Genomic DNA, 17,131 nt, shown 5'->3' on the forward strand with positions numbered 1-17,131 from the left:
AAGCATCCTTCATGTAAAGTAAATTGATTGAATATGGTGTGAGTTTTCTTTTTTCCCCCTTGATTTCAAATAGGATGAGTCCGAGAAACTACTAATCTTATGTTACTGTGTTTAAGGAGGTAATTCCTTCTCTGGAAGTAGAATTAGAAATGTGACTTTTGCGACAAAACTCCATTTGAGGGGTTTTTTTTTAGAATGGTATGATATAATGTAGTGTGGTTTATTCGGAAGAATACAGAATTGTATTATGATTTTGCTCTGCCATTTACTTTATGATACTGGTTATGTTACTTAACTGCATACCTTCTTCCTAATGTGTAAAACAAAATTTAAAATGCCTCCCTTGACAATTAATGAAGATTGTATTGAGAATTAATGAGGAACACATAGATGAATACATTAAAAATTTTAGAATGCCTTATAAATTTGACAGTTACTATTAAGATATCTAAGTACAATGGGACGTTTTTAAAAATAAGATTTCAGTAATGCTGGATTTGCTTGGTACCTTCTTTTAGACGCTCAGTTACATAATATTGGCTTAGTAAGTTCAACTCCACTTTCAAAGGTATGGCCTAAAAGTTGTAACAAATCAACATAAATAGGATTCTAGCCTAGCTTATCTTGCCAAAGATAGGTTTTTCACTGGTAAGTCTTTTCATTTGTAATTCTAATTTTACCAAAATAAAAAATGCAATTTTTGTGAATTTTGGTAGAGGCTTCCCAGTACAATATTCTTTATTTTAAGGAAATTTTTACTCTTACTGTGATCTTCAAATATATGCATAAAATACAACAAGACTGGTCTATTTCCTGAAAATGAAGTTGATGTCCTCAATCATTAATGCCTTCAAAAGGGGATGTAACTTACTGACTTCAAATAAACCTTTTAACTATCCTCAATTTTAGGTTGTTTAGTAAGATCTTAACCTAAACTAACATAACTCTTCTACATTTTTATCCTTTTTGAGTAATAGTGAAGCTTATGCAAGATTAAGTAATGCCTTGATGTAAACTACAAGCAGCATTAAAGAAAAATTGAGTCGTATATTTGAATGAGCAGTTGACTCACCTCTGTGTCTATTATGAGCTGTTTTAATTAACATGTCGTCTTATCGCATTTTCTGCTTGAGTGTATATAAGTACAGATATTAAGAAAGAATATGTTTTTCTTACATTCATAGACTGTAGCAAGAGGCAGAACTCTTCTTCTTCAAGCAAAGGTAAAAATACCGACTCTGCCTCTTTCCAGTGGCCCTTCTTATCCTCTGAAGTGCACACTTGAGTCTGAATTCAAGAAATTTTGTGAAATGGCTGTTCTGATTGATAGTCCTGGAAAGGAAAAGTATAACTGATTGAATCAGTGAGCACTTGATTTTTAAGTGAAATTACTGATATCAGGCAAAACATGTATGCAGTTGCTCATCCTGCTTTATAAGTACTCTTCTTGTTTGAGTGGGAAAATAACTGATTTCATAACTACATTCTTGAATTAAGAATTTCTAACATCAACTTATATTGAGCACAATTTAAGGCTACCATTCCAGGAATAACATGAGGAAGACTGTCATTCCCTCGTGTCAGCATGACTGACATTCAGTTGGCATTGAAAAAATGAACACAAAGTTTGAGGTTTGGGGAATAGGCAAATCAAGTGGATGTGAAAGGGATTTTACTTTGGGAAGAACAAAACTTGGTGTGGTTTATACTAGTGTTTCAGAAAGCTTAGCTAAGAGCCCGTCAATATCTTTCTTTGGTTTTACAGGAGGATTTCTCTGGCTACGACTTTGAAAACAGATTGCATGTCCGCATCCATGCTGCTCTGGCCTCTCTGAGGGAATTGGTCCCTCAGTGACAGACCCGGCTTCCTGCCCTGCCCTCCCCATCAAGGTTCTGCACTTTAAAATAAAAGCAGAGGACGCAGCTCTTACGAAGATCGGCTTTTCTTCTGAAAACCATCTGTGCCAAGGACACATTGTCCCAGTTAGGCTGACATATTAAAGATCTCCTCTTTTAAACCTACAGCTAAAGAGTAATGATGATGATGGTAATAGCTAACCACCTGGGGAGAGGGTCAAGTGACCTTGTTCAAACATTTTAGTTTTGTGATTTATTATTTTTAAAATAAAATCAAATTAAATATTCAACCTGATCTTGTAGGGACGCCTACTTTAAGCACACCTTTGACTAGGTAACACTAAGAGGTACCTGTAAAATGATTAACGGTGTTATGACATAGCATTTATATTGTGTTTTGAAAAGATAAAAGTGCTTTCTAGTGTCTTTCTTTATTCCCAAACTATTCCAGTGAATAACACAGCACAAAGATCCTTTCCCCATTGTCCAGATAATGAAACTGAGGCACAAAAAGGCTAATGGACTTCCCCAATTAATTATTCCTGTTGTCAGTGAAGCAGTGAGTAGAATGCAGACCTCCTGGTCAAGAACCAAATATTCATTTATTGTAACAAATATGTTAATAACCCAGGTTCCATGTTTTCCTTATTAAAAAAACAAATGCTCTTCAGCTGAAGCTGTGTCAACAAAAATATTTATCTCCAGATTGCCTGCAAAATGTTTCAAAGTGTGGAACAATTTTTCTTCAAAAGCCAACCAAATGGAAGCAAATGAAAGATAGTTTTACAAGCAGAAGTATGACTATTTTGCCAATTTATTAGAAAGTCTAGCATATCAACTAGGTAAATAATACCTACATTCTAGGAGTTTCCCTTTCTTTGTGATAAATTGTCTAATCACTAACTTTCGGAAATCTTTTAGCAAATTACTTGAAAAGGTTATTCTTGAATGGATATAGGGTTTGTTTTGTTTTGATTTTGCCTCAAATATATGCTGGTGAAGGATTTAATAATTTTCTCCTTAGCTTAGGTTATGCTTTAAAAGCAGTTCTAAGTTATTTTTTAATCCTTCGTTGCTAAGTTTTATTGTGATTTAGTTTACCTCTTTGTCTAGTACTATACACTTGTGGTTTTGAAGAATCTAAATACCGCAGGCACTTAAGAATTTCTGTAAGCCATAATTGTATGACTAACCTGGCTCAATGTTAAAGTTAGATTTTTTTTCTAATTTATATTGAGCTAAAGAGAATCATCTTGGGGTGTCATTTATTTATATACCCTTTTTAGCTAAAGCATGATCTCATGAAATGTTTACACCTTAACAGTTCTTTTCAAAATCAAACATGAATATTGGCAGCTTTAATCTAGTTAGGTTTTAGGGAATAATTTCTTTGAAAGAAATGATTATTCCTCACTGACTTTGGATAAACTATCTTCATGTTTATTCACATTGATCTTGTTTCTGGTGTGAATCCTGCATGGATTTTAGGTACTAGCCAGAGAGAAGATTACTATCCTACATTCAGTGAATGAGTAGATCCAGAAGCCACATAGATGCTTCCTGAAGAGAAAAATTGGTGTCTAAAAATATTGAATATTTGTTTTCATCAAGGCTCAAGGGGAGAACATTATGAATCTTTAAAATATGACTTGCCATTTGTTGTCCTCTTGACTGTATGTGGCATATGTGGCAAACCCTCTGAGTTAGGACTGTGGAGCATACCAAAGTCATGCAGTTCTTCAGAGTTCATGTGTACTTCGATTTTTGTTTCAAATATTGTTCAAACTATTATTCAGTATCCAAAGGTTACATAGAGCCCAGTAGTTTAGAATTGTTTTTAAAAAAATTTTTCCTGCACTAACTGCTTTAAAAAATTATTTCTCCAGAGAGATTTTAGGATTTCAAGTAAGTTTGTGTTCAGTTTAGTTAACTGAATACAGAATTTTACCATGCCAACCAGTAGGTTTTTTTTTAATAATCAAAGAATAGGTCTGTTTTTTAACTGTCTCTCCTGGGTCTGGGACAGGAGAGGCCCTGTGGTTTATCTGTGTTCACATGGTGGCAGAGCATAGAGAGGAGGTAGATGACGATTCTAAAGACTCCAAAATAACCACAGGGCAAGCAGGTACACTGTACCATTGGATTGACTGAAATCTGAGTACATTTCGGAGTTGAGTAATTCCTAACAGATACTGGCCTGCGTGCTGTGATTTATCCCACCTGTGAATTCCTGTGATCTGCCTGGAAACTTGGTTTGGTGTAATTTGCTCTTTGCCCCTTGCTGACGAAGAAAATCATGTAAGCAGAGCAGCTGTTTTGCATGTATGTGTGCTTTTTATGTTGGCTTCACACCTTACCCTTTTCTATTTTGATGCTCTCCCATGGATCTTCTAAGTGTCAGATATACATTAGATTGTGCCCATGATAATAAAAATATATATATTTTTAATGTACTCAACACATTTATAATTTGACACACCTGGAGGCATCATCTAATGTAGTATATACCTTTGTGGTTACTATATTTAAGATTTGTTGGGTTAGGTATCTTTTAATTTAGGACATAACAGCTAAGTATTTGAGCAAACATTTACTTCACATGTCACAGAAATTAATGTTTTTGCATATTGTATGTCAATTATTTACAGAATTTGCACTTTTATACCTCTGCCAACTGAAGTGAAAAGACCACACGTATCTGATTTTTAAAATACACATATGTGTGTGTGTGTGTGTGTATGTACATGTATGTATATTCTTTTGCTGTATAACTGTCCTAGTTGCTTGTGTCCTTAAGCAAATTGTGGTGGCAAGTATTCAGGTATGGCTGTGCATCCATGGAGATACACATTCAGAGTCATAATGTGCTGTTTGGTACTATTATTTTTTGATGGGGGGATCCTATTGGTGTATTTTGTAGGAAAAATATTAAGCCCAGATCATCCCAAGAAGTCATAGTAGAGGGAAGAGATTCAGTAACTAGGGGGAAGAAACAGATAAAGAGAAAAGGACAGAGAGCAAGCAAGTGGCAAGTGGGTCCCTCAAAGATGTGCCCCTTCAGTAAATGCAAAAAACTCACCCAGTGCGCCTTGTAATTAACTTTCTTGTGGAAACTAGCAAGACGCCTGAGCTCCCGCCCCTACTTGACTCAGGATTTGTAACCCAGGTGAGCTTTACTACAGGCACAGAGGTGACAAACAGCATGTGGGTTCAGGCCCAGTCTTTCTTACAGAGTCTAATGGGAAAGAAATAGTAAGATGAGATAGTAATAGAGGTCACACCAAGAACCTTGGACTTATATAATGTAAGGATTTGGGAGTAACGGGGAACAAAGTAGATTTGCATTTTACTTAGAGCCGTACTGACTGAAAGGGAGATGAACGTTAAGGACAAGGAGACTATAAAACTACATCAAATTGTTAGAGGTCTAGAAATCAAAGCAGCAAATAGTGGCTTGAAAATTTTTCATTAAATGTTTTCACTGTAAGTTGACATTTCAGAGGTTCTTGGCTAAAACAGTCACTGAAGAAATATGGGAAGAGTAAAGGACTTGCTTTCTGAGTCACATGTGAGTTACAGTGCGTAACATTTTAATAGGTGCTCGAGATGACCCACCAAGGTTACTTAAGTTACACAAGCATAAATGCCTCTAATTCCAAAAGACCCCGTAAGTGGCTGCTCTCATGTTTGTGCTTGGGTTTTTAGTAGCTCAGTTTTATTACACCTCTGATAGTTGAAGTATATTCTAAACCAAGCATCAGAAGTCATGACGACCTCATTTTCTCACTTTTGTTCACTACCAAAGTGAGGCTGCAGGCGATGACAAAGGACAAAAAAAGAATTACCATCTGTGGACCCGTTTTAAGAGCATTTATCTTTTACTTTTAAAAGGTAATCTTCATGAGAAAAGGGGTCTTGGCTGCCACATAATGGGCACTCAGTAATTATTAAATGGATTAATCCATTTAACCCTGTGCTTAGAAAATACTGTGTGCAGCATAGATGAAGACCGGATCTCACCATTGCTGCTTCCTGCAAAATGCTCTGGAAGCCATTTTCTGATTTAAAGAGAGGTTTTTGTTTTTGTTAGGTGTATATATGCCCTGATGATACTACTTAATGTTGATTTACAGTGGTTCTTGTTTTTTGAACTTGAAAATGGGGTTACAATGAAGGCTGCTTGGAATCTGATGATTGTGATTACGGTGTTGATACCCAGTACACGCAGGCGCGCCGGAAGGGGTGAAAGGTGGATGAGTCAGCGTGCCCTCACTTCGGTAAAGTGGAGCTGAAGTTGGTGCACTCGACCCGCAGCCTGACGGTTTGGTTCGGGAGCACAGGGTGAGCCTGGGGTATATGCAAGCCCCCAGTTACCGACAAACTGGAAGCATCAGAATTAAGGCCGGTTTCTCTTCACAGGCGATTTTCTTAAGAGGAAAAGTGATGTGCGCGTGAAAGTGTTCGTTCTTTTTACATGATTGCGGTGTGCACACCGTGGCAGGAATCACTGAAAGGGCGGCTCCGGAAAGTTACATATCTGGGGCGTGGGGCGGAGGAGAGGCAGTGACGCACAATTAGAACCGCCATAAATCTATTTCTTCCTTCCCGGCCGGCTTTTATTTTAGATTCAGCGACTAAAGGCGGGGAGGCCGTCGCCTGGGCCTGCTCCCGAACCCCTGTCGGTCTGGAGACGCCTATTTCCTGACGCCCGATTGCGTTTAGAGGAAGCCCACCTCCTGGGCCGCCGAGTTCCGGGCTTTGTCCCTTTCGGTTCCCCATTGGCTTCCGCCGAGGCCCCGCCCCCTCCTGTGGCGTCAGGAGCGTCGGCGCGCGGGCAGGTTTGTGACGCGCGCCCTTGGCGTCCACAGAGTATAAAAGGCTCCGAGGGCGAGCGGGCCCCTACCGAAGCCGCCCCCAGGGGGCAACGAGAAAGCCCGTTAGAGTGCTGCGAAAAAGGAGGAGGTGGGGCGTTTGGAGGAGGCCCCACCCCACCCGCCGTGGCACCTCCTCCGGGCGTCTCGCGCAGGGCACCGGTGGGCGGTTTCTCCAGTATCGGGGAAGGCGGAGCGGAGGCCGGAGGGCGGGTGCCGGGCCACCGGGAATGTGACAGCCGCTGGCCCGCAAGGTGGCGGAGCCCGGGACCTAGCGCGGAATCGAGACGCCCGCTCTCCGCCTTTCACAGCCCTCCACCTAACAAACCGAGCGACCAAGCCAGCGTGGGGCCCGCAGAGCCCGGCTCAGGTCTTTGTGGGGAATGAGAGGTGTGCAGCGCCGGCGGCCTCCGCGGGGCTCTCGCGTCGGCGGGCAGGGACCCTCTTCCCGCTCGAGTCAGCCCCGCGGTGCCGGGTCTTCGGAAGTTTAGCGCTGGGATAGAGTTGTAAAATGTGTTTGTGATAAATATTCTTTAAAGGAGAGATTTGGGAAGAATTATTAAGCGGTCCCTTCCTTTTAAACTACTCTCAATGACTGTATTTGTGACTGTATTGTTGATGTAGTTAGGTTTGGACGGCATTTCTTCTCCGCTGAGGATGATTATTTTACGGGGCCTCGTAAGATGCTCAGCCCCCGTGGTCCTAGGACACTAGTGGGCCGCCCGCCTGCACGCTTGCAGTCCGGGCTGCGAACGGTTAGAATCACTGCGTGACCGCTCCACCTACCTACTTACCTACCTACCTACCTACCTACCTACCTACCTACAGAAAGGCTGTTTTGTTAATAACTCCAGTATGGCAAGCCACTTTCAAAACATGACCTATCTACTCTGGGGTGCAAAAGATGTAAAAAATTTGACATGTTTTTTTAACATACATTAAGTATATATGTATATTGCGTGTATAACTACTGCCCATGTCCTAAGTTAACATTTGGCATGTGGGCCTGCCAAAAGCAACAGCATGTATTTCAGAAGATGGCTTAATTCAGTAAAGCTCCTGTTGACTGACACTCCTATAGTATTTTCAACTAAGGATTCAATACAGTTAATTATATTCTCACAGGGTTTGGTTTGACCAATACAAATTTTTTTCCTGATATTTGGGGAGATAAAATGTGATTTTAAATATTCAGCATTTTTGCTGATACATTAGTTGCTTTTTATTAAAGGTTGGCCCTTGTACAACTGCTGTGACTCAACTGCTACTTAAGCCCCATGAAACTTGTTACTGTACTCTAGGGATGTTGTTGAGGGTGGGGGTTCATTATATCACAAGATTCTCCTTATGAGGACCCAAGGGACAGATTTCTCCTGGGTCGCAGTGTCTGAAATACCTATGATTCTCTGAAGCAACTGAAGTTTTTTATCTCAGAAAACCTGAATTGTTTAACCAACTGTTTTTCCTATTTTGTGATGACTGCTTGGTAGCTCAGGAGCTGATCTGACACCCCATCTCTCTTCAAGAGTAGGATTATGGCTTGTACTGGAGGGCTAATGGGACCTGTAGCTTCTTCCTATTTTCTCTGCCTTAATTTTTCCCTTACCACTGAACTGATTTCCTTAAATATTTAATTTTGTTCTTTATGTGTATTTATAATTTTTTAGAATGAAACAGAACCCACTGATACACAGTTTAGGGCTGCCAACTCTGCAGCTCTGAGAATTACAGGTTAAACTATGCAATATCCTTGGTACTATTTAAAATGCAAAAAGGTAGGAGATAGACAAATACCATATGATTTCACTTATTTGTAGAGTATAAAAACAAACAGAAGGAACAAAATAGTCGTAGACCCACAGACACTGAGAAGGTACCAAGGGGAGGGGTTGGGGCAGGAGGAATGGGGGAGGAGGGGAGGGGCACAATAATTCCCAATCACAGTATAAGTTGGTCATGGGCATGGTAGCATGGAGAATACAGTCAATGATTCTGTAACATCTTACGATGTTGATAGATACCGCACTAGAAGGGGTGAGGATTTAATGATATGGGTAACTGTTGAACCACTGTGAATGATACTTTAATTAAAAAGGTAGGAGAAGGGGGAAATAGGGGAAAACTAGGGTTGATGTTAGGGAGAATATGAGAAAAGAGGTACATATGGTGGTGGATGGTATAATACCACAAAAAACTTATGCCTACACTGATAAATGTTAAAAACAAATTACATTGACAGCTAAAACAGATGTATACTTGAAGATGATCAATGTGCCCAGGAATGTATCTAGAAAAATGAGGAAAGAAAACATTTTCTTGTAGAAACCCTACTTTGTAGCTGAAAAACCACTGTCCATGCGGTTTGGAAGGATACTGTTTGGACACAGATAAATGAGATTAATTTATCTTTCTTTGTTAAAAGTATTAGATTGCTCATCTGCACATATGCTGTTGGTGGTGGTTTTTTCTTTAAATCTCCACCAAGAATTAGCCCATTTTAACAGAATAACTAGAGGTTGGAGCTAAAAAGTAATAATTTCAGCAGGAAATAGATTTGTTCTTAGAAACTATAGTTAGCTCATAAGAAGTGTTTTAATAAAAAACTAACACACTACTTATAAGACTTTTTCTTCATTATAGTTGAGATTATAGACATCCTGCCAAAATGATCTCTCCAAAGTCCAGACTTATCATACCTTATGGACTCACGACTCTGCTGGAGGGAGTTAGCAGAGCTATTCTTAAGACCAATCCACCAAACATCACCCAGTTCGCAGAAGTTTATTTTAAAGAACTTGCTGTATTTAGAGAAGGTTTGTTATTGCTTTAGATTACTACTTGTTGCTTTGAGTAAGAATCATTTTAAGTTGGGAATTTTATGTGTCTGATTTCCTGTATTTATTCCTTCAGAGAATACTTCTCTGGATATACAAGATCTGGTTAAAAAGTTTCACCAGACTACAGGTAAGTACCACAAATGGTAATAGTTTAATAATACTATTTAATAATACTAGTTATAGGAAGAGGGATTAAAGATGGCAGCATGACAGAGGCCTCCTCCCAAAACCACATATAATATGAAAATATAATTAATACAACTAATCCTGAAAGAGCAACAGGAAAGAAGGCTGTGCCGCACTGAATGCACCTGGAGAAAAGAACACACCTCATGGAACACGGTAACATACACCTAGCCCTGAAGATCTGCTCTGGGAGCACGAACCTACATTGCATGGTGCTCTGGTGATTAGTGGGGTTGGAAAGCTAATACAGGCAGAATACCTGGAGAGAACAAGTTTCCAGTCACTTGTGGAAAACGGATCCATATCTGGCTGCTGTGGGACAAAAGAAAGGTGGGCAGTATGAGAGAATACCTAACAGCAGGAGGACTGCTAAAGGGGCAAGAATTGCATGGAACTCACTGCTTAGGAGAAAGGACAGGTAGACAAAATTGTCCAGGCTTACTCTGCCCAGCAGGTTGGGAACATTCAGAAGCTGCAGGCACTCCATCCCACTGGCTGGCTATGCAGATCCAAGACCCCCACTATGATGGGCAGCCTGCTGTGCCTTCCTCCTGGCCAACCCACACCTGGCTTGCAAACCAGCAACCCCTTTCCTGGTGTCAGCCAGCCAGAGGGAAGCCCCGCCTATAGCAGCTACAAATGCAAAGCCTAGAGGCTTACACCTGTGTGTTTGGCCCACAGGTTCTGGCCGGGGAGACAGGCATAGCAGCTGGGAAGCAGGAAACAGATCTTTCCTCACCCCAGGCACCAGCACCACTCCCCTCCGACCCTTGACGTAGCTCCAGGGGCTGAGCAGCTGCAGAGAGTAGAGCTTCTGGGCACTAGAGGGCACCACATACAAATATAAAACATCAAAGGAAACTGGTTCAAACCCAAATCCCACAAACACCAGTAAAAGGGTCAAGTGAGACTGAAATAATGAATCTTCATGAAAGAGATTTCAAATAAAAACCATAAACATGCTCCTGGTTGTACAGAAAAATATTCAAGAACGCAGTAATGAATTTAGGACAGAGATCCAACTGTTAAGGAGGAAGGCTTTAAAAGATTAGATATGGTGGAGGAGACAATAAATGAAATAGAAATTAGACAAGAGGAATACAAAGAAGCTGAGGCACAGAGAGAAAGAAAGATCTCTAGGAATGAAAGAATATTGAGAGAACTGACCAAATGTAACAATATTCGTATTATAAGGGTACCAGAAGAAGAGAGAAAAAGGGATAGAAAGTGACTTTGAAGAGGTAATTGCTGACAACTTCCCCAATCTGAGGAAGGAGATAATCTGTCAGGCCATGGATGTGCACAGATTTCCCAACAATAGGGACCCAAGGAAGACAACAGCAAGACATATAATAATTAAAATGGCAAAGATCAAAGATAAGTGAAAGGAAAGGAGCAACACACAGCAGCAATTCACCAGAGAATTCCGCTTTATTAGGGAAAGGTGCTGGGTTATATAGGAAGGGGCATGAGCTGATAGAGGTGTCACTTCTACGGGGCTGGTGGCTATTGGCTAGGTGCTGGGATTAGGGGGACCAGGGGTGATTGGGCTTCAGGTGGCGCCGGCGGGAACCGAGGACCCGGAAGAGAAGCAGGAATTTTGCCATCTTATGGGTGGGGGCCCTTCATTCCCCCCTTTCTCCTCTATGGGGTTGTGGACGTTGCTTTCTCTCTGACTGCTTCCTGCTGAACGGGGGCGGAGAAGGGAGTGAGGGCTTGAGGACTGGGAGGAAAGGGTTGATAGGACTCCCCACAGTAAGGACGAGTAGATGTGGACTTCTTCAGGTTGGAAATCAATGAAGGTTCCCTGTAACCATAGGTCGAGGACTTGTTGATTCTAATGGTGCCAAGAGGATATGGGTGCCAGAAGCCAGGCATCTGCGGCCATTGTTTCCAGGAACAGTTTCCAGCGGAGAGAGGGGTCCATCTCAGCATGTGGTGAGGAGGTCACGTGAGGGTGAGGGATCTTCTGTGGCCAGAAGCTGATAGTTCCTGAGTAAAAGCTGGTTGAAAGTTTGATTAGAGATTTTTCCGACTTGGGATTTGATGAACTTTATTATACAGGGTAAGAAGAGACAGGTGAGAAGAATGATTATTATGGGGTCTGCAATGGGCCAGAGCCAGGTGAGGAAGGGGTTTGTTAGTATTGAAGAGAATGGGTTGGAATTGGAAGCAGAGTGGAGGCTGGAGGCAAGGTCGGTGAGTTTGATAATGTCAGTTTCTACAATGCCGGATTCGTTGATGTAATAGCAGCACTCTTCCCGAAGGAAGACGCAGGTGCCGCCCTTCTCGGCTGTAAGCAGATCTAAGTCCCGCCGGTTTTGAAGGGTGACCTTAGCTAGCGAAGTGACCTGTCTTTGGAGAAAGGCCAGGGAATCGGCAGTGGATGTCAGGGCTCCCTCAAGTTTGGCATTGAGATCTCTAATTGCCCATAGAGAGTGACCCAAGGCCCCTCCCAAAAACCCTGCCCCAATGACTGAGGTGGTCAAAGAGATACCGACCATGATGGGAAGGAAAGCAGCCCTTTTTGTGCGCAAGGGCAAGGGAGGTTGGAGCTCAAGGAATTCTGCCATGCTGTAAAGTGTAAGCTGTGGGATTAGGGTGACGAGAATGCAGGGTATATTGGAGTTGGGAGGCAGTGAGTTGAAAAGACTGCCATTACACCAAGAAGAAGTGACCTGGTTGCGTAAAAGTCTTAGAACCGGAGGTAGGGGTGTAGATAGAGAGACAGTGAAGTGCGCTGGAGGGGGAAGGGGTTGGGCCTACACAGTGGTGGATGGTGAGATTATCTGCGTATTCTGGTTCCCATAGGGGTATGTCTGCCCGGGGATGGAAGGGTTGTCGTCCTGCATGGAAGGAGTAGTTGGAAATATTAAGGGGCACGGCGGCCAGCAGTGGGCGCTGTAGTGATGCGCACAAGAGACGATTGGCGGTGTTGAGGGTGTGGTTGAGAAAGATGGTGGTGTCTTGAATGAGCTGTAACCAAGAGTAGGAGCGGGGGTAAAAAGATGAAGAGGCGCCGTCAAGAGTTTGGACAATGACTTTTTCAGAATGTCCGATGTCTGATGCAACTTGAGAGATCTGGGAATGAGAGGGAACATACTCTCAAGAGATATGAAGGGTACCGTGGGGGGTAGAGGACCCCCCCATAGTAAACTGAGGCTGTGACTCCGGTGGCCCATCGAGAGTTCCAGGGATCTGGGATTGATAAGGAGAATGAGCTGTTGGGATATTTTATGAAACGGTTGGAGGAGTAATACTGTGGGTACCGGGAGTTACCCATGTAGTGAATGGTGCAAGACCTGTAGGGACATCCCCTGTAGGTGTCTGGCCATCGCCTGCAATAGGCTTGTTTTTGGTCATAGAGGAAGCAGAGGTAGGGAGAATAAAGGTAGCTGCTAGTGAACACTTCAGTGGAGGGAGGAAAGTGGAGGTATAAAGGCTCGGAGCAGCCTTTCAGAGGGCAGTCTGGTGTGGCAATGAGGGCAGTAATTTTTTTTTGATGCTGTGTGTGAGTCTGTCTGACTTTGAATTGCCATACAAAGGAGGCTGAGGTGGCGGGGAAGATAATAGGAATGAGGAAAAAAAGCAAGAGAGAGCGAGGGAGCAGTAAAGGAGGAAAAAGTCATGATTCGGGTATGGATGGCAAAGGGGGTGAACGGGATTTTGGAGGAAAGAGGACAGTAAGGTCAGGAGTCTGGAGGGAGGGAGAGTCTGTAAACTTTTGTAGGTTAAGAGATCCTTTAGGTGATGTGGGGACAGAATGGTAAGGGGCGCCCCGAATGTCAGTTTATGAGCTTCCTTCTGCAAGAGCTGTCCAGCGGCTAGTGCCCATAGGCAGGGGGTCCATCCCCGAACTGTGGGGTCTAATTGCTTGGAAAGATAAGCTATTGGGACAAAGGATGGGCCATAATATCGGCCTAGGACTCCTAGAGCTTGACTGGACCTCTCATGAATGTATAATGAGAAGGGCTTCGACAAATCAGGAAGATGGAGAGCTGGGGCTTCCACAAGGGCTCGACGGAGCTTAATGAAGGAGTGTCGGGGTGAGGAGGATAATGGTTCTTCAGGGGGGCCCTTGCTGAGGTCGTATAGGGGTCTTGCCAACAGGGAGAAGTTAGGGATCCACGCTCTAAAATAGCCAGCCAGGCCTAGAAAGGAAAGGATTTCTGTCTTGGTTTTGGGAATGGGCAGGTCAGAGAGGAGTCGTTTTCTGTCCAAGGTAATGGACTTTCTTTGTTGAGATAGGATTCTGAGGTAAGTGACAGAAGGGGAAGAGATTTGAGCCTTGATGGGAGATACCCAGTAACCTCTGGAAGCTAGAAGGTTAAGTAGGGAGGCAGTGTCAAGTTGAGACTGTTCCCACGAGGGACTGCAGAGTAGAAGATCATCCACGTATTGTAATAAGGTGGACTTGGAGTGATCATGATGAAACTGTTTGAGGTCCTGAGCTAGGACCTATCCAAAAATATGGGGACTATCTCGGAAGCCTTGTGGCAAAACTGTCCAAGTGAGTTGTTCAGAATGTCTTGTGTATGGGTCCATCCAGGTGAAGGCGAAAAAATCTTGGGAGGAGGGGTCCAGAGGGATAGAAAAAAATGTGTCCTTGCGATCTAGAACTGAGAAGTGGGAGGCCGAGGCAGGGGTCTGCGATAAAAGGGTGTATGGATTTGGGACTAAGGGATGGATAGGGACGATGGCCATGTTGATGAGGCGAAGGTCTTGGACGAGGCGGAAAGATCCGTTGGTTTTTTTTAACAGCTAATATGGGGGTATTAAATGGGGAGTGAGTGGGTCTGAGGTAATTTTTGTTTAAAAGATCTTGAGTGATGGGTTGAAGGCCTATGAGGGCTGAAGTGGTTAGGGAGTATTGGGCCTGACAGATATACTGAGAGAGGTCATGTAATTTGATAGAGGCAGGAGGACATAGAGCCACGGAGGGGCTTGTAATGTCCCAAACTTTGGGATTTACAGGGTGTATGAGGGCGGAACTGGAGCTTTCATTGGGTAGAGGGGGGTCGTCGGCTATGAGGGCCATTAGAAAGGGAGTACTGGGGGGCTGTGGGAGTGGATATGGTTATGGAAACATGGAGGAGAGAAAGGATGTCCCATCCTAGTAAAGGGATGGGACACTGGGGCATAGGCGGAGTGGGAGAAAGGTATGGGATTGTCTTGGATTGTGCATAAAAAGCGGGGGTGTTTAATGGGAAAATCTGTTTACCTCCTACCCCGACTATAGGAGTAATGGCAGGCGTGGTAGGGCCCCGGTATTCTCGCAAGACTGAGAAGGTGGCTCCTGTATCTAGGAGGAAGGAGATGGGGTGACCGTCTACTACTAAAGTAACCCTGGGCTCCTGTTTGGTGATGGAAATGGTCGGGCGAGAAGCCCCCGGGCCCCGTCAATCTTCTTCTGCCAGCCCCACTACGGCGGGCTTAGGATGGGGGTTGTTCGTCCAGCCTCCCCTTCGGGTGGTTGGGCAATCAGACCCCAAGTGGCCCTTTTTGTGGCATCTGGGGCATGGGGTGGTAGGAGATCTGGGGGAGGGGCACACCCTTGACCAATGTCCCTCTTTTCCGCACTTGAAACTAGCTCCTGGGGGGGGCTTGTTTGTAGAGGAGTGCCCAGGTTGTGGTGTTATCAGCTGGCCCAACATTTGGAAATTGACCTGATCAGCCTTTTGTTTATGGTGTTCTTTCTCCTCCTCCCAGTTATGGAAGACTTTAAAGGCCACTGTTAGGATCTCAGTCTGTGGGGTACTGGGGCCCTGTTCTAACTTTTTGAGTTTAGCTTTAATGTCGGGGTAGCTTTGAGCTAGGAAGTATGTCTTAAGGACATGTCTTCCGTCAGGCGTTTCTGGGTCTAGGCTGGTATACTGTAATAGGGTTTGAGTGAGTCTGTCTAAGAACTCGGAGGGACCTAGCCACGGCAATCAGACAAAACAAAGAAATACAAGGAATCCAGATTGGTAAAGAAGAAGTTAAACTGTCACTATTTGCAGATGACATGATACTGTACATAAAAAACCCTAAAGACTCCACCCCAAAACTACTAGAACTGATATCGGAATACAGCAAAGTTGCAGGATACAAAATCAACACACAGAAATCTGTGGCTTTCCTATACATTAACAATGAACCAACAGAAAGAGAAATCAGGAAAACAACTCCATTCACAATTGCATCAAAAAAAATAAAATACCTAGGAATAAACCTAACCAAAGAAGTGAAAGACTTATACTCTGAAAACTACAAGTCACTCTTAAGAGAAATTAAAGGGGACACTAACAGATGGAAACTCATCCCATGCTCGTGGCTAGGAAGAATTAATATCGTCAAAATGGCCATCCTGCCCAAAGCAATATACAGATTTGATGCAATCCCTATGAAACTACCAGCAACATTCTTCAATGAACTGGAACAAATAATTCAAAAATTCATATGGAAACACCAAAGACCCCGAATAGCCAAAGCAATCCTGAGAAAGAAGAATAAAGTAGGGGGGATCTCACTCCCCAACTTCAAGCTCTACTATAAAGCCATAGTAATCAAGACAATTTGGTACTGGCACAAGAGCAGAGCCACAGACCAATGGAACAGACTAGAGAATCCAGACATTAACCCAGACATATATGGTCAATTAATATTTGATAAAGGAGCCATGGACATACAATGGCAAAATGACAGTCTCTTCAACAGATGGTTCTGGCAAAACTGGACAGCTACATGTAGGAGAATGAAACTGGACCATTGTCTAACCCGATATACAAAAGTAAACTCAAAATGGATCAAAGACCTGAATGTAAGCCATGAAACCATTAAACTCTTGGAAGAAAACATAGGCAAAAACCTCTTAGACATAAACATGAGTGACCTCTTCTTGAACATATCTCCCCAGGCAAGGAAAACAACAGCAAAAATGAGTAAGTGGGACTATATTAAGCTGAAAAGCTTCTGTACAGCAAAAGACACCATCAATAGAACAAAAAGGATCCCTACAGTATGGGAGAATATATTTGAAAATGACACATCCGATAAAGGCTTGACATCCAGAATATATAAAGAGCTCACACGCCTCAACAAACAAAAAACAAATAACCCAATTAAAAAATGGGCAGAGGAACTGAACAGACAGTTCTCCAAAAAAGAAATAGAGATGGCCAACAGACACATGAAAAGATGCTCCACATCGCTAATTATCAGAGAAATGCAAATTAAAACTACAATGAGGTATCACCTCACACCAGTAAGGATGGCTGCCATCCAAAAGACAGAGAACAACAAATGTTGGCGAGGCTGTGGAGAAAGGGGAACCCTCCTACACTGCTGGTGGGAATGTAAGTTAGTTCAACCATTGTGGAAAGCAGTATGGAGGTACATCAA

At 42.9% G+C, this 17,131-nt stretch overlaps 2 protein-coding genes across 10 annotated transcripts in view; both read left to right on the top strand.

The window, feature by feature from the left end:
- The window catches only part of TTC39C (tetratricopeptide repeat domain 39C), an 87,737-nt gene extending 85,590 nt beyond the window's left edge, over window positions 1-2,147 (top strand). For 3 of the 4 annotated variants that reach the window (XM_036905727.2, XM_057504105.1, XM_057504106.1), the window contains 2 exons: window positions 1,185-1,223; window positions 1,766-2,147. In XM_036905727.2, coding sequence (XP_036761622.2) covers window positions 1,185-1,223; window positions 1,766-1,855 — 129 coding nt within the window. In that variant the 3' untranslated portion in view covers window positions 1,856-2,147. The remainder of the gene's footprint in view (window positions 1-1,184; window positions 1,224-1,765) is intronic. The other variant, XM_057504104.1, reaches the window with a different exon arrangement.
- A 145-nt stretch (window positions 2,148-2,292) lies between these two features.
- The window catches only part of CABYR (calcium binding tyrosine phosphorylation regulated), a 28,258-nt gene continuing 13,419 nt past the window's right edge, over window positions 2,293-17,131 (top strand). For 2 of the 6 annotated variants that reach the window (XM_036905729.2, XM_036905732.2), the window contains exons 1-3: window positions 6,983-7,118; window positions 9,369-9,541; window positions 9,639-9,692. In XM_036905729.2, coding sequence (XP_036761624.2) covers window positions 9,394-9,541; window positions 9,639-9,692 — 202 coding nt within the window. In that variant the 5' untranslated portion in view covers window positions 6,983-7,118; window positions 9,369-9,393. The other 4 variants (XM_036905731.2, XM_036905730.2, XM_057504110.1 and 1 more) reach the window with 4 other exon arrangements.

Source organism: Manis pentadactyla, chromosome 6 (genome assembly GCF_030020395.1).
Source record: "Manis pentadactyla isolate mManPen7 chromosome 6, mManPen7.hap1, whole genome shotgun sequence".
Classification (NCBI taxonomy): domain Eukaryota; kingdom Metazoa; phylum Chordata; class Mammalia; order Pholidota; family Manidae; genus Manis; species Manis pentadactyla.